At 36.4% G+C, this 18758-nt stretch overlaps 1 protein-coding gene across 1 annotated transcript in view; it reads right to left on the bottom strand.

Moving 5' to 3' along the window:
* Positions 1 to 18758, bottom strand: part of TTC6 (tetratricopeptide repeat domain 6) — a 181922-nt gene that overhangs the window by 122253 nt on the left and 40911 nt on the right. Inside the window, exon 2 of the mRNA XM_045901971.3 lies at positions 8513 to 8605. Coding sequence (XP_045757927.1) covers positions 8513 to 8605 — 93 coding nt within the window. The remainder of the gene's footprint in view (positions 1 to 8512; positions 8606 to 18758) is intronic.

Here is an 18758-nt window from a genome sequence, read left to right as displayed (position 1 = left end):
GGCCTCAAGAAGACCACCCAGATATCCCTGCTCCATACCAAGCCCTAATGAAAAACTCTCACAAAATATCACTCTTAAAACTATTGTGTTCCTTAAAAATGTCTCACTGACTTAATCTCACCAAGTCTTAGGTAAAGTATCTTTATAGCCATATTTGGATATTACCCAATTTTAAACCAAAACAATTTGGGATTATGGAGTACTGGCAGTTAAAGCTTTACTGCCTCAAATTAACAGATGATAAAACCATTCTGATTTATATAAAAATCTGAATTCTAGAGAATGACTTGAAAATGCAATTACATCACTTTGTTCTTTGATACATTCATTTGCGAATAAGTAAAATAAAGGGTAAAGATGTCATACAGCACCAAATACTATATATCTTTATTATGCAAAAAGGGATGGCTAAACCAAGAAATTTCCATTTGTAAAATGAAACTTTAAGCCAGAGCTCATATTTCTATAAAACTACTTATTGGATGCTGCTATGAAAAGAGTAAAAGCTTTGCAACTAGATGGGACACTATTCAAATCCTGGATCTGTCAATTAATGAAAGTGTGATTTTGGTCAAGTTACTTACCCTTCTTAGCCTCATTCTCCTCATCAGTAAAAAGGGGGTTTAATAAAATCTTTTTCATAAAATAGCAGAATAGATATATTTGGGAAATATGTGTTTTGGGCCCTGTGCTTTCTATGGCAAGCTCATTCATGACATGCTCCATAGATTTGGCCCTGTTAATCACTCCCTTCCTTTTTTTTTTTTATTTTATTATGTTATGTTAATCACCATACATTACATCATTAGTTCTAGATGAAGTGTTCCATGATTCACTGTTTGCGTATAACACCCAGTGCTCCATGCAGAACGTGCCCTCTTTAATACCCATCACCAGGCTAACACATCCCCCCACCCCCTCCCCTCTAGAACCCTCAGTTTGTTGCTCAGAGTCCATAGTCTCCCATGGTTCTTCTCCCCCTCCAATTTCCACCCCCCCTTCATTTTTCCCTTCCTACTATCTTCTTATTTTTTTTAACATAAAATGAATTATTTGTTTCAGAGGTACAGGTCTGTGATTCAACAGTCTTACACAATTCACAGTGCTCACCATAGCACATACCCTCGCCAATGTCTATCACCCAATCACCCCATCCCTCCCACCCCCCCAACTCCAGCAACCCTCAGTTTGTTTCCTGAGATTAAGAATTCCTCATATCAGTGAGATCATATGATACATGTCTTTCTCTGATTGACTTATTTCACTCAGCACAATACTCTACAGTTCCATCCGTGTCATTGCCAATGGCAAGATGTCATTCCTTTTGTTGGCTGCATAATATTCCATTGTATATATATACCACATCTTCTTTGTCCATTCATCTGTCAATGGACATCTTGGCTCTTTCCACAGTTTGGCTATTGTGGACATTGCTGCTATAAACATCGGGGTGCATGTACTCCTTCGGATCACTACATTTGTATCTTTGGGGTAAATACCCAGTAGTGTAATTGCTGGCTTGTAGCGTAGCTCTATTTTCAACTTTTTGAGGAACCTCCATACTGTTTTCCAGAGTGGCTGCACCAGCTTGCATTCCCACCAACAGTGGAGGAGGGTTCCCCTTTCTCCGCATCCCCGCCAACATCTGTCGTTTCCTGACTTGTTAATTTTAGCCATTCTGACTGGTGTGAGGTGATATCTCATTGAGGTTTTGATTTGGATTTCCCTGATGCCAAGCGCTGTTGAGCACTTTTTCATGTGTCTGTTGGCCATTTGGATGTCTTCTTTGGAAAAATGTCTGTTCATCTCTCTGCCCATTTCTTGATTGGATCATTTGTTCTTTGGGTGTTGAGTTTGATAAGTTCTTTCTAGATTTTGGATACTAGCCCTTTATCTGATATGTCATTTGCAAATATCTTCTCCCATTCTGTCGGTTGTCTTTTGGTTTTGTTGACTGTTTCCTTTGCTTTGCAAAAGCTTTTTATCTTGATGAAGTCCCAATAGTTCATTTTTGCCCTTGCTTCCCTTGCCTTTGGCAATGTTTCTAGGAAGAAGTTGCTTCGGCTGAGGTCGAAGAGGTTGCTGCCTGTGTTCCCCTTTAGGATTTTGATGGACTTCTGTCTCACATTTAGGTCTTTCAACCATTTTGAGTCTATTTTTGTGTGTGGTGTAAGGAAATGTTTGCGAATTCCTTTAGTTTTTGTTTGTCCTGGAAGCTTTTTATCTCTCCTTCTATTTTCCATGTCAGCCTAGCTGGATATAGTATTCTTGGCTGCATATTTTTCTCATTTAGTGCTCTGAATATATCACGCCAGTCCTTTCTGGCCTGCCAGGTCTCTGTGGATAGGTCTGTTGCCAATCTAATGTTTCTACCATTGTAGGTTACAGATCTCTTCTCCTGAGCTGCTTTCAGGATTTTCTCTTTGTCTTTGAGACTCATAAGTTTTACTATTAGATGTCGGGGTGTTGACCTATTTTTATTGATTTTGAGGAGGGTTCTCTGTGCCTCCTGGATTTTGATTCCTGTTTCCTTCCCCAAATTAGGGAAGTTCTCTGCTATAATTTGCTCCAATATACCTTCTGCCCCTCTCTCTCTTTCTTCTTCTTCTGGGATCCCAATTATTCTAATATTGTTTCATCTTATGGTATCACTTATCTCTCGAATTCTGCCCTCGTGATCGAGTAGTTGTTTATCTCTCTTTTTCTCAGCCACTTTATTTTCCATCATTTGGTCTTCTATATCACTAATTCTCTCTTCTGCCTCATTTATCCTAGCAGTTAGAGCCTCCATTTTTTATTGCACCTCATTAATAGCCTTTTTGATTTCGACTTGGTTAGATTTTAGTTCTTTTATTTCTCCAGAAAGGGTTTCTCTAATATCTTCCATGCTTTTTTCAAGCCCAGCTAATATCTTTATAATCGTCATTCTGAACTCTAGTTCCAACATCTTACTAATGTCCATATTGATTAGGTCCCTGGCAGTCGGTACTGCCTCTTGTTCTTTTTTGTTGAGGTGATTTTTTCCATCTTGTCATTTTGTCCGAGGATAATAGATGAATGAGAGAATAAAATGCTAAAAGGGTAACAATGACCCCAGAAAAATATACACAAAACAAATCAGAAGAGACCTGAAACCAGGGGAAAGAGAAAGAAAGAAAAAAAAAGAAAAAGATAAAAAAAAAAAAAGAATATGATCAAATATGATCACGCTGGTAAATAGATCAGTGCTACACATGAGATTTTGGGTGTATTTTGGTCTGTTAGAAGAAAGTGCCTCCAAAATTTTAAAGAAAGAAAAGCTTATATATGTACAAAAATAAGAGTAGGTATGATGAAGGGGTGGAATATGACTGTAAAGACGAAAATTATAAAATATTTTATAAAAGGAATTGATAAGATAAGAAGTTAGTTGAAAAAAGAAAGAAGAGAAATTTTAAAAAAGGGGGGGAGAGAATGTGATCAGGCAGGAGACTAGAACAAAGCCATACACTAGAGATTTAGGGTATATTTTGGTCTGTTAGAAGAAACTGTATCCCAAATTTTAAAGAGAGAACAACTTTTTAATATATATATATACCAAAAATAAGGTTAACTACTATGAAGGGATAGAATATGACTCTAAAAATGAAAATAAAAAAGATTTTTTTGAAAAGGGATTGATAAGATGTTGGTTGAAAAAGGGAAAAAGAATAATTCAAAAAAAGAAAATTAAAAAAATTAACTTTGAAAGACTAAAGAATCAGGGGGAAAAAAGCCATGAGTTCTATGTGCTGTATTCCCCTAGCACTGGAGTTCTGCCATTCTCATTGATTGGTAGACTTGGTCTTGGCTGGCTGTTCTTGCTGATCTTCTGGGGGTGGGGCCTGTTGCTGTGGTTCCCAAATGTCTTTGCCAGAGGTGGAATTGCCCCACCCTTGCGGGGGGCCGGGCTAAGTAATCTGCTCGGGTTTGCTCTTGGGAGCTTTTGTTCCCTGCAGGCTTTCCGTACAGCTTTGGAGGAGGAGAGTGAAAATGGTGGCCTCCCAATCTCCACCCTGGAGAAGCAGAGAACTTGGGGCCCTACTCCTCAGTGCACCCCCAGAGAAAAGCAGTCAATCACTCCCATCTTCCTGATCTCTGGCTGCACTCTGTGCTCACCTGGCCTGTGACCGAGCGTTTCTATCTCTGGCTCACCACCCCGTGTGGAGTCTCCAAACCCAGCAGATCCCTGTGGTGCGCTCCCATGCTGCTCCTCCTGGGAGAGGAAGGGGAGTCTCCACAGATCTGCCACTTGTTGGGTCCCTCCTGGAAGGGCAGTGGCCCGACTGTGCCACGGATCATGGTTTATGGCAATCCTGAGCTGCGAGCCCACTCCTTGGCCCTGTCTCTGCAGCTGGCTTCCCTGCTCTGGATACTTGGGAGCTCTACCACACTCAGACACCCCCGGTCTTTCTGTGACCCTGAGGGTCCTGAGACCACACTGTCCCAGCAAGGGTTCCACCCCCCACTTAGCCACTGGAGCAACGTCGCTCAGCTGAGCCAATTTCTAAAAGTTCTGATTTCGTGCTCCGCAGCTCTATCACTTGCCAGAAGCGGCTGATGGAGGCCCCCTCCCCTGCCGTCTATCTTCCCAAATATTGCCTCCGATTCACTTCTCCACACATCCTACCTTCCAGAAAGTGGTCACTTTTCTGTTCAGAGAATTGCTGCTCTTCTTTTCTTCGATCTCCTGTTGAGTTCATAGGTGTTCAGAATGGTTTGATCCCTATCTAGCTGAATTCCTGGGACCAGATGAAATTTAGGTCTTCTATTCCTCTGCCATCTTGCTCCTCCCCCTCCCTTTCTTTTCAATTGCCCTTCTTCTCCTGGCTTCAACACACACTCCCAGGGTTCTGGTTTGGGAGAGTGAACAGATGAAGGTACCACTCCCCAAAATAGAAAATGGAGGAAGAGGAGCTTGAGGAGAGGGCAATGGCAATCCTGTAGCTGCAAATGACCCTTTTCAGGACTCTGCCCAGCCTTCCTTCTGCCACCAAACCTTTACTGATCCTGCCATTACTCTGTGCCATGCCTCTGTTTTAGCATGCATCACACTGTATTGTAATTGTCTAAGTAATCATTATCATAATCATAATCATTGACATATATGAGCATTATCTCATTTAAGCTTAATCTTCACCACAACTCCATGAAGCAGGAACTGTTTGCAACCCCATTTTGTGGATGAAGAAACTGAGGCTCAAAAAGTTAAGAAACCTGCCCAAAGTCACACTGAGAGTAAGTAGCAGTGCTCTGTTTGAACCTAGACAACCTGAATCCAAACTGCACTCTCTTACCCTCTTTCTCCTATTTCCAATCAACTAACACTTCTCAAAGTGTGGTCCACAGACTCCTGACAATCTTTGAGACCCTTTTAGGGGATCTGCAATGTCAAAGCTATTTTCATAATAATACTAAGCCTTATTTGCCTTTTTCACTGTGTTGACCTTTGCACTGATGATGGAAAAGCAGCAGTGGGTAAAATAGTGAACCAATACTTTTCATATGATTAGAACATGAGATTACAAAAGTATGCAGGGGTTAAAGAGCCATTCAAAGAGCAAGGTAGACCAATGCACTTTACTGTAATGATATACAATAAGTTAATTTATCTTGTTTCAGATTCCTCATTGCAACTCATCTTTAAGAAACTACCACTTGCACAGTTTGGGTGTATTAATAAAGAATAGTATCCATAATTATGTTAAGAAGCTATTAAAATATTATTCCCTTTTTAATCTGTATGAGACCCGGCTTACATAGTATATTTCAACCAAAAGAACATACACAACACATTTAATGAAGAAACAGATCTGAGACTCTAGCTCTCTATTAAACCAGGTATTATACAGATTTGCAAAAAAATGTTCTTGCTAAATTTTGGGGGGATACTATTTTTTTCTAAAACAATATATTATATGTTCATATGTAATTGGCTTATTATTTTAAATGAATGAATAAATATTTTATATTTCTCTCAGTTTTAATTTCTATTATGGTAAACATTGGTTGATACAATCCACATAAACAAAAACTCCTTTGAGTCCTTAAAATATTTTTCAAGAGTTTAAAGGCATCCTCCAGTAACTGGGTGATAGACATTGAGAAGAGCATGTGTTGTAATGAGCACTGGGTATTATATAAGACTGATGAATCACAGAGCTGTATCTCTGAAACCAATAATACATTATATGTTAATTAATTGAATTTAAAATTTTTAAAAAAGAATATTTAAACTCTAAAAAAAAGTTTAAAGGCATCCTGAGACCAGAAAGTTTAAGTACTTTAAAATGTTAAAGTCTGAGAATTCCTTAAAAAAGTAAATGTGTCTTACCCATCTTTACTTAGTGCATTTATACCATCTGCAAATATCTGTGAGTAAGTGAATGAGTAAATAAATGAAAGAAAATTATATCCATTTTTTCTCTGCTAGGTACTTAGTCTCTATTTAGAATAATCATTAAACAGTATTATACTGTGTCTCTTTATATATTAGTCTACTCCATAAAATGAGTTCTTCAAGGTCAAGAACTGTCTTTTCTATCATTGTATTAACCATGTCTAAAACAATGCTTACCACATTGTAGGAAAAGGAATGAATGAATAAACTCTTTGTTTTTTTAATAAGTATGTGAGGCAGTCATTCTCCATGATGATTCAAAAACTATTATATTTGAAATGGTGGGTACTTAAAGAAAATAAGTTGCATCAAAGAACTAAGAGCCCTCTGACCTGTGGCACTGAGATGTTCACAAGTGAGGCTGCCATGCTCTGAGGATAGGATGCCAGCACAACCAGATGACAGCATGTTGGCTCGTGTTCCCCAGATAAATCTCAACCCAGGAAACTTCTAGAAGTCTAAGGGACAGGTAGGATGGACAGATAGAGTTCTGCTCTCTGGCAGAGTGTCTGGAATGAAAGATATCACAGAGAAGCCTTTTTACCATGGCCAGGTAGCAAGTTAAAAGGTATTTTACCCCTTAAAGAGCCAGTGGCCAGGAGTGCCTGGGTGGTTCAGTCAGTTAAGCATTTGACTCTTGGTTTCAGCTCAGTTCATGATTTCAGGGTCATGAGATCGAGTCCTGCATCAGGCTCCATGCTCAGTTCAGAGTCTGCTTAAGACTCCCTCTCCTCTCTCTCCCTCTGTCCCTCCCCCATGCACTTTCACTTTCTCTCTCTCTCTAAAATAAATAAGTAAATCTTTAAAAAAAATAAAAATAAAAAGCCAGTGGCCAGAAGAGGTCCAGTGATTGCTTGTAAATGTCAAAGCTGAGAGAATGGTTCCCACAGAATTACAAAGAAATCAATATTTTTGTTTAAATCTTTATTTTAAATAGTCAAGATGATGTCTAAGCTAGGTAACTGATATTTGGCCTTTTTCATATTTTCCTGAAAAATGTTATCTTTTCTTATACTTTACACAAGTGTAGTGAATGGTTTTAAGTCAGATGGTATTAATGAAGAATTTCTATTTTTCTATACCTGATTAATCTTTTATTTTCAGTTTACTATACCTATTAGAAGCTTACATATCAGAGGTTTCGATATCTACCTGTAAATGGTGTTCCCTAGAGGAAGCTACCCCAGTTGTCAGTTTTAAGTCCAAAGCATATGTGGGAAGGCTTCAAAATTGATGTACATACATATTAGCATCACACATGCGGGGGTCCTGAGGTAAGAGATGAGAATACAAAGCAGAAAAAGGCATGGTCTCAACCCAGAAGCATTTCAAACTCTGGTAGTTCAACCAGTTGCGGAAACTCTAACATCATAAGATCCATGGCTTTTGTGAAAAGATTCCATATACTTTCTAACCATAACATATGATGATAAAAATGAAGTATAATCTGAATTTTTATATGTGTGGACTCATATTTTCAGGAACTAAAGGAGCTTGCTATTTAACAATATTTTACAAAGGAAATGATCATGGTGCAATGATTTGTTTTATGTAAATGTGGATTTCTATACACAGGGAGACATGTTCTATCCATAGGGAATATATTCCAGATTGCTTTGAATCCTATAAATACTTTGCCAATGATGGACAAAAAGGAAGCTTTATTTCTGAAACAAACTTCAGTCACCAACAGTCCATATTTCTCTACAAAATTTTCCCTCATCAATGCTATAAACAATTTTGCTAGCTGAATAAAAAATAAGGTGATGCTTTCTTACAAGCTAATAACCTTTAATTAACTCTCCAACTACCTTCTGAATCTAAATGCCTAGACCAGAGGAATTGTTAAAATCTTTCCCTTCAGAAATGAATTTGAGGCCTTAGCTCAGAAGGTCTATGATACGCAGCAATGGTGAGCGAAAACAACCAAGAGTCCCGATGTGATATTGGATTAGATGTTCTTACAGCTAAACACACTTCTAAAATAAATTAGGGGAGGTTTTGTTTTTTAAACTATCTAGATAAGCATTCAAGCAACAAGACACAGACCACCACTTCAATATAGGCAAGGAGGATTTTTATTAAAAACTTTACCATTTGAGGTTCCTCAAGATTTATCTGTAATCCTTGTTCTGCTTGCACTTGAGACGGCTTGTGACAGTACACTTTCCCCATTAAAGATATATCCTTAAAGAAGAAAAAGAAAACAATTAAAATAATGCCAGTTTTTAAAATCATAGAGGTGTATTAGTCAATGCAGCAAAATTCCAGGCATTTCATCAGTGAGGAATATATAAAAGAGAAATTTAAGCTAGGTAATATTATGTAGTAAATAGGAAGTATAAAACAAAAGATACAATAAAAATATTTTGTCCATTATTCCAATTTCATGGCTTTTTAAATTATTGATATCTATAGATATAACATCAGATTTAATAAGACAATTAGGTAAAGGTACAGATTCTGTAAAACACTGCCATTAAATGGCTGCACAGAAAGAGAAAATCAAAACTAAAATTTAATCTAACCCAAAGCAAGAAGGAATATGAATATACTTTAAATTTTAATGAGTATAACTGTTAATATCATTTTTATCATTACTAATGCTAATTGCTATGATAAAATCTCATTTAGCTGAAGTGGTAAGAAGACCACAACATCTAACAACGAATAGAAATAAAGAGACCCAGCTCCTGCCCAAACTGTAAAGTCACAGACCAGGTATCAACAGGCAAGTTATTTTACTCCTCTTCACCTCAGTTTTATCATCTTTAAAATGGGGATTCAACTACATAACTTTTGACAGCCCCTTTCTCCTCTAGACTTTAATAACATCAATAGCAAGATATAAACATTCATTGTAGTTTAACACACTACTTTTTCTTTGCTTTATTGAGAAGATCCAACTGAGGCTGTTAGCTTCTACTTCAGCCTTTCTAACACAAATAACTATAAAATTGGGCAAAATATAAGAACAACTCTTTTTGGACTGGACAACAAGCAGTGTACAACTATAATGACTACGATAACGGAAACCAAAAAAGGTTAAGAGGAAAATCAACCCAGATTTCTGCCCTTCACAATTCCCAGACCACAACACAAGGTGGGGGGAAACAACATAGAATCCAAGTATCTCACTAAGTTGAAGAAACAGATATTAGAGTGAGGGAAAGACAAAGAGGATAGAATCTGTAGGACATAGTATGGAGAGGAAGAAACAGCATAGAAAAAGAGCTCCAGAAATCTGCATCAGGTATTCAGTTATTGACTGAATACCAATCTGTTCATACAATAGTGAAACCCATGAGGGCAGACTGCGGGGGGGGGGGGGGGGGGGGGAGGAGACAATTACCAAAGAACTATAACCACAATTTCCAAAGCTCACACAAGGCTGGGAATCATCAGCTCTCCCACCAGACAGGCTGAATACATGGTACATTCATTATAAACTCAGAAGGGTCAGACATTAATAGTGGTACTAAATTAGCTCTAGATTAAAGGCTTCTTAGGACTTTAACAACATTATAAAATTATACTTGAAAATATCAAGCCAATCTTCAAGGAGTTTAACAGACTATTAGAACAAACTCCAACACTTTTTAAAGGAAGACAACAAAATCCCATATTCCACAACGTAAAATTCACAATGTTCAGCACTCAATCAAATTTTACTAGTCACACAGAGAAGCATAAATATGTAGCACATAACCAGGAGAAAAATCATTAGAAAAAAACCCAGAAATGATAGATATACTGGAATAAGCAGATAAGGATCTTGAAATTTCTAATATAAATATTAAAGTGTTCAAAGATGTAAATATAATGAGGAGCAAATGGAAGATATAAAAACAGAATCAAATGGAATATCTAGATAAAACACATTATCTGAAATAAAAATATCACTGAGTGGCATTAATAACACAGTAGAATTATAGAAGAAAATATTTGTTAACTTGAAGACATAGCAATAGAAACAACATAAAATGAATCACAGAGAAAAATAAAAACTGAAATAAAATTAATACTCAGTCTAACATAATATTTAATTAGAGTCCCAGAAAGGGCAGTGTGAAGGGAGCAGAAAATATTTCTACCAAAAAATGGCCAAATTCTTCCAAATTTGATGACAGCTATAAACCCGAGGCAAAGATTTCCATGAATTCTAAGCAGAAATACACAAAGAACACCATGCCAAGCACATTATAATCAAATTAAGAAAACTAATAATAAAGAAAAAAATCTTATAGGCATCCAGAGAAACATTAACTACAAAGAAACTAATAATTCCTGGCAACTAATTACCACAAACTAACATTGCAGGCTCCTATCAGAATTACGTAGGCCAGAAGACAATGAAGCAAAAATATTTAGAGTACCTATACTGAAAAATACTGTCCACATAAAATTCTATATCCAGCAAAAATATCTTTCAAAACTGATGGTGAAATACTTTTTCAGCAAAAAAAGGTGAAAAAAATCATTGCCATCAAACCTACATTACAAGAAATGTTAAAGGAAATTCTTTGAGTAGAAGCAAAATGATATCAGATCAAAACTTGAATGCACACAATGGAAATAAGTAATAGAATTATTAAAAATGTGTGTAAATAAAAAAGATTTTCTCTTTTTAAAGATTTTTAAAAACATAATGGATGGTTTAAATAAAATTAATAATGTATTGTTTTACAACATACATAGATATGAAGCATGCATTAATAATAGCACAATGATGGGAGAAAGGAAAAGAAATATATTTCTGTAAATTTTTTATATCATATGTGAAATGGCATATTATGTATAAGGATATAAGTTAAATATGCACAGTGTAAACTCCATAACACCCACTAAAACAATAAAGAGGTAAATAAGCTAATAGTACAAAATAGCATAAAATGCTTAAAAATATAATTAAAAGAAGGCAGTAAAGAGGAGAAAAAAAAACATAAACAAATGTAACAAATAGAAGCCAAATAGCAAGATAGTAAATGTAAACCCAACCTTATCAATAATTACATGTGAATGGCACTCCAGTTAAAAGACACAGACTGTCACTGCAGAAAAAGACAAGATCCTGCAATACGAATGCTATAGGAAACCTACTTTAAGTATAAAGACACAAATAGGTTAAAAGTAAAAGGATGAAGGAAGTTATAACATACAAACATTAATCATAAGAAAACTGGAGTGGCTATATTAATATCAGAAAAGGCAGACTTCACTTCAAACAAGAAATACTAGCAAGATCCTTTCATAATAATACAAGAGTCAAGTCTCTCAGAAGACATACAAGTATGCACTAATGACGATGCTTCAAAGGACATTTTTTTAAAAACTAACAAAACTGAAAAAATAGAAAATTTCATTATTATAGTTGGGAATTTCAAACCAAGACTATCTGGCTCCTGAAACTTAGCTTTTCATTAATATACTAACTAAAGACACCTGGGTGGCACAGTCATTTAAATGTCTGACTCTTGGTTTCAGCTGGGGTCATTATCTCAGGGTCCTGCGATTGAACCCGGAATCAGGCTCCACACTCAGCATGGAGTCTGCTTGAGATTCTCTCTCATTCTCCCTATGCCCCTCCCACTTGTGTTTCCCCCACCCTCAAATAAATACAGAAATCTTTAAAAAATAAATAAAATAAAATAAATACACTAAATAACTAGTAAATGTGAAATCCTGCAAAAAAAAAAAATTCTTTACAACCTTTTAGGTTTATAAATATATCATTAAAGTATAAAAATCCAACAATAATGAACACCAAATTCAGGATATTGTTCACATCTGAGGAGGGAGAGATTGATTGGAAAGATGTACATAGGGGATCTCTACTTTACTTGTAATTTTCTATTTGTTTAAACAATCTGAAGTGAATATGACAAAAATATTAAATTTTGAAAAATCTGAGTGATGAGCACTTGTTCTACAATTGAAAATATTTCATAATAAAGAAATTTCTCAACACATTTCATGTAGGTAATGTAGCAATATCAAATGTGGATTAAAAATATCTTAATAAAGAAACCTATAGTTTACCTTACTTGTGAACATAAATGCAAAAATCCCAATTAAAATATTTGCAAATGAAATTAATCAGCATATTTAGAAACAATAAATCTGGACCAAGGAAATTTTTTCCCAAAACTGCATGGATAATTCATTCCTAGTTTATAAAATTAACAGATTAACATGGAAATTCATATGATCAACTCAGTAACTGCTGAGGATAACCTTCAATAAAATTCAACACCTATATCTGAGTAAAGAGTAACTAGAAATAGAAAAAAACTTAACCCCACAGGAGATATTTGCAGATTCCTGCAAAATATATTTCATGATAAAACATTAGACAGATGAGGCCCAATGCAACATGAAAAGAAATAGTACATGTATAAATAACATAAGGGAGAAGACCAAAATGTTACAATTAATAGATTATGTAACCATATATTTGGTGGAAAAAAGAAAATTAACTGAAAAAAAAACTAGCAGGCCAAAGCATATCCAATAAATTCAAAAAATAACATTTCATACCAGCAATAACCAGTTAAGATTCCATTCTTAAAATAAAAACAAGCTACTAATATACAAAATGAGTGAATCTCAAAAACTTTATGCTAAGCAGGAAAAGCCAGGTTAAAATGGCATCAGAATAGCCAAAAATAGCATCTCCAAACCACCCAATAAAGTAAATATAAAGACAAAAATATATGAAAACCTAAAGTATTTGTCTAGTTAAAATCCAATGCCTGGGCTTTTTCAAGAATAGTTTCTTCTTTTCCATGGGCCATACTTCCTTGTTTATTTGCATGTCTCATAATTGATTGTTGAAAGACTTACAGCAACCCAGGGAGCACTTATTCAATGATTACTAATGAATGTAAGCAAGAACAGTGAGTATTTTTAGTGTTTTAACTTGCCCTATTCCCATAATCTGCTATCCAGCTAAACAGTAGCCTTGAAAAATAAAGATAACAAAATAAATATTTTAGTAACTTTCAGCCATATGAATGTGTATTGGTTGTTTAGGGTCACTCTCAACCTATCAATAGTGATGTTATCAACTGGAAATGCCTGTGGGCAACCACCTGGGCCCACACTATTTGTGGTGGGCCCCCACAGACATTTCCCCAGCCACAGCAAATGTGGCAGGACCAATCCTATAGTTCTTATTATGACTACAAAATGTTCCTCAGCAACAACTGTCAGGGAACTTTGAAAAAACAAGGTTTATTACTTATGAATTCTAAAGGGTACATGGCATGCTCAAGAGCACACAGTGAGTTTGTGAGGAAAGAGAGAGAGAGGGAGAGCGAGCGAGTGCATGGACCTGGGGTTCTGACTTTACTGGAGTTGAGGGTGGGATACCCAAGGTTTAGCAGGTTCACTCTTTATCAGTGAATTTAAAATATAAGTGTGGGAATTAAAGCACGGGAAGGAAAATGCAAGCAATCAGTCAAATGGTTATCTAGGCAACCAGAACTTTCCAAAAAAAAGGAAATTCATGAGGAAGGTATCCTCGCTCTTTATTTAGTTGTGTAGTTGGCAATGTGTTTATTCAAGATGGATGTCTTTGAAATGAATGCCTCAACAATCAAAAGCTTAATGTCAGGTACTTACATTACAATTAAAAAAACCTAATTGTCAGGTGCCTATAGTACATTGATATGCACACCACAGGCTGTACACATGCTCAGAAAAGACTAGAAGCCCTAAGTTTTCACCTCTAACAACACTGAGGTTCTAGGCAAGCTGGAAGTTAGGACTAACGCGGGGTTGTAAATTGTCTGCCTGAGTAGTAAGGTATGTCCCAACACACAAAAGAACCCCTCGGCAAAATCTGAGAGACACTGGTTCCAGGCATTCAAGAAAACCTATATTCAGTCATTACCTGACCACTAAGCTAACCAAGCAGAGACTTCAGTGGCCACACACAACAAAGAAAACAGACTTTACAAAATTAGTTCAAGAAAGTCACTAATTTTTTTAAATGACAACAATAAAAATAAGAACAAGAGAAAACAGTAATAATAACAAACCCTGGGGAAAAGAAGGATCTTATTTCCACAATTATCACATTACATAATTTTAAATGTCCAGTTTAGGGGTACCTGGGTGGCTCAGTCAGTTAAGTGTCTGCCTTCAGCTCTGGTCATGATCCCAGGGTCCTGGGATTGAGCCCTACATTGGCCTCCCTGCTCAGCAAGGAGTCTGCCTCTCCCTCTCCTTCTGCCCCCCCCCCCAGGCTCATGCTCTCTCTCTCTCTCTCTCTCTCAAATAAATAAATAAAATCTTTTAATAAATAAATAAATAAATGTCCAGTTTATAACAACAACCAAATATATATATATGTACATATATATATATATATATATATATATATATATATGAGACATGCAGAAAAACAAAAAAACTAGATCCCTGGACTCCTGGATCATGACCTGAGCTGAAGGCAGTCGCTCAACCAACTGACTACCAAAACAGTGCCTTAAGAAATGTGAGAAAAACTAAAAAAACTTTGCCAAGATACAAAAATGGACTTGAATCAGAAATCTTGGATTTGGGACTAAGAAAAAATCACAGAAAATTTTTAAAAGAAATACAATTACAGTAGTCCCTACTTATCCATAGGGGATATGATCCAAGATGCCTAAAACCATGGGTAGTACATACATATATATATAGCGTTTTTTCCTATACAGATATACCTATGATAAGGTTTAATTTATAAAGTAGGGACCATAAGAGATTACCAGCAATAACTAATAATAGACCAATTATAACAATATACTGTAATAAAATTCATGTGTATATGGTCCCTGTCCCTGTCAAAATATCTTACTGTACTGTACTACCCTTCTTGTGATGATATGAGATGATAAAATGTCTATGTAAAAAGGTGAAGTGAGGTGAACAACGTAGGCATTGTGACACAGCATTAGGCTACTATTGACCTTCTTTTTTTTTTTAAAGATTCTGTTATTTATTTGAGAGAGAGTGAGAGAGAGCATGAGAGGGGAGAGGGTCAGAGGCAGAAGCAGGCTCTCCGCTGAGCTGGGATCCTGATGTGGGGCTCGATCCTGGGATTCCAGAATCATGACCTGAGCTGAAGGCAGTTGCTCAACCAACTGAGCCACTAGGTGCCCTACTATTGACCTTCTGACAATATGTCTGAAGAAGGATCATCTGCTTCCAGACTGTGGTTGACTGTGGGTACTGGAACTGCAGAAAACAGCCCCCAGGAAAAGGGGAAACAGCTGTTGTCTTTTGCCTAACATGTATGGTAAGTTCTATCTCATCTCCCTGGGTCAGAAACGACATCAAGTAACATATTTCTCCATCTCTTATGTGGTCTGGCACAGTGTTGAGCAAATTTTTAAATACCTGAAAATTTACAAGGCCATGAGCAGTCCAACTTGACAATCTTGGATGCATTTTTCATGTGTTTCACAGAGCAGTTTCTACCTCTGGTGTCTAACTTAGAATCCAGAATGTCAGAGCTGGAAGGAACTTGAAAAGATCAGTGAAGTCTGAAGGAAGCCCAAATTTCAGCCACTGAAACCAGAGCTCTGAGCCCCAAAGTGTGCTGAGTAGTATTCAAAACAAACAGAGTCCACGGCCTTTCCCCTAAACTGCTTCAAGCAGATGGACCCGCAACAGAAGCAGCAGGGTTCCTCTGGCCTGTTAGGCAGGCCCAGTATTTTTTTCAAACATCTTCAAAAGAAGAGAGGTGGGGAGAGCAACTTCCAGCCCTCCCCCCCCCCACTCTTCCTCCTGCAATCCAGGTTCTTCCCCCAAAGGACATTGGCTGCAAAGACATGGACCCAAACAGTGTTTTTAACACTGTTTTTAACCCTTTCACAATTACATCAGCATTTATTCAAGGTGCCCTGCCTTTACTATGAAGTTCAAGTTTCAGACAGAAGGAAAGAAAAGGCATTTTTATGGCCCTAAACAAATACTTGTCCACACAGGTTATTCTCTTGAGAAACTGCCCTGATTTGCATTGACTTTTTCTTGCTTCCCGCAGGCAAAACCCTGCCGGCATTGGCCTGTAGAATCCTGCTTACAGGCCCAAGAATGTGTCAGGGCTGCTTTGCAATCATTCTCAACCACATTTGACTTTTTTTAAAAACATTTTATATTATTGTTCTGGATGGCTGGACCCTGTATTCAGTAAACTGCCAATTCTAAAAAATATGATTAAAAAACCAGAATTTGAATGGCTGCCATATAAATTAAATATCAAGATTGCTACAAACACTATAACTAAATATGTTGCTAGCTTTTCCACAAAGTCCTAACAGAATATAGTCCATCCTTAAGCCTATTCAAAAAACAAAACAAAACAAAACCTACAAATATTTCCAGAATCACTGTGTTTCCAGTAGATTTCCACTTTTTATATCACTTTTCTGATAGGTGCCCTATGCCATAAAACTATACAGAACTTTTAGAAAAAAATTACTGAAGCATTCATGAAAAGCTTGTTTAATCCAGGTCATTCAAGACAGATGCAATCAGAAAAATATTTCCAAAATATGATCAAGCCTGCAGGTCAAACAATGCACTATCCTTTACTCCTCGACATTCATATCAAGGAAGGCAACACATACCTGGGATTTTTTTTTTTTCAGAAACCTATAGATAAATTTTAGTGAATATGCCTGCTTCTAGGTTATGGTATCTACCATATCAGATATGACATTTCCTTTGAATTAAGCACTGACTATTTGGTGAATTAGTACCAGCTATGTGACCTCCATTGTGCTACAGTGCTTTAGGGCCAGGAATCCAAGAGAAATATGAGGGAAGGTTCTTTTCCTCAAGAAGTTTACAATCTAATTAGGAAAACTAAAATAATTGTTTTAATCCAAAGCAATGTATTCAAGCAAGCATAATTATTATGCACAGGATCCAAGTTCAACAGGGATTCATTCAGTTTATAAAGAGAGATGAGGTTAAGAGTATAAATACCAGAATATGCACCAGTTCCAATTATGCCATGAAAAATAAATTTGGGGAAGAGATGGATTGATGCTTGGGCTGGAGGCAGAGAAAGAGGGAAGGAAGAACAGTGGTTCTCATTTCATATCTTACTATAAGACCACCTGAATAATTATATGCCTGTGTCAATTGACTCTGGAAGTTCTTATACCTCTTTAGTTTATTTAGTTAACAGGAATTTGTAATACTAAAAATTCCAAGACACAATCTGAAGAAGGATGAAAACATTTTTCTTATCGTTTCTCAAATGACACTAAATCTGAGAAACTATCAGTTTTTGCTATCCCTAAATCAAATAATAAGTTCAATTAATTTTCTTAAATGTCTTCTATTGTAAAATCATTCAAAAAATTTAAAACTCAACAAGTTAACATACAACTAACCTATCTTAATATTCAGCAAAAAATTTGTAGTAACATACATGCAGATCTTATTACAAAAAAGTTCTGGCAGCCAGTGTCCAAGATGGTCCCCAGTGATTTCCACCTCCTGTTATGCATGCCCCTGAGTAGTCCCCTCCCTCAGTGAATAGGGTTTACTTGTGTAATCAATAAGATATAGCAGAAATGATAGTATATGGCTATGTGATAAAAGATACTGCAACTTGCACCTTGCTCTCTCTTAGATCACTCACTCTAGGAGAAACCAACTGTTGTGTTAACACTCAAGCAGCAAATGAAGAGGCAACATGGTAAGAAATTGAGATCTGCTGCCAACTACCAGCACCAAATTGCCAGTCTTGTGATTGAGATCCTTCAGCCCCAGTCGAGTCTTCAAATAATGGCAGCCCCAACAAGATCTTGATGACAACCCCATGAGGACCCTCAAGCCACAATCACAGTTAAGCTGCTCCTGGATGCCTGACCCATAGAAACTATATGAAATAACAAATGTTCATTATTTTAAGCTGCTAAGGTTTGGGGTAATTTGTCACAAAGAAACAAATAACTGAAAGGGTTCTCAAGGTAAAACTCTAGCTCTTCAGGTATTTCATGACATTTCCTAGAGAACCTAAGATCTCTAGATCACATAACAATTACCATATTTTTAGGCAATTATGTGTTTTCTTCCTTATTACCTATTATTGCATAATTTTTGTTAGCCTTTTTGTTTAAGAAAATCCATTAAGACGTGAAGTATTTTGTGCTGAATTTTTAATCAAAACAAAAATATGTGCATTAGCAACATATACTTAATATACACTTCTTTGTCCCACATAATTATTCCACAAACATTATGAAATATTATCATCTAACATTTCATTACACATGTTAGCAACTTTAAAAGACATAAAGACATATGCCATTTCACTCACACCTGTCAAAATGGC

This window comes from Mirounga angustirostris, unplaced genomic scaffold, assembly GCF_029215605.1.
Source record: "Mirounga angustirostris isolate CCGP_5_RB_7025 unplaced genomic scaffold, mMirAng1.0.hap1 SCAF_9, whole genome shotgun sequence".
In the NCBI taxonomy this organism is placed as follows: Eukaryota; Metazoa; Chordata; class Mammalia; order Carnivora; family Phocidae; genus Mirounga; species Mirounga angustirostris.
The sequence above is the reverse complement of the archived record's forward strand: the minus strand, read 5'-3'. Positions and strand labels throughout refer to the sequence as shown.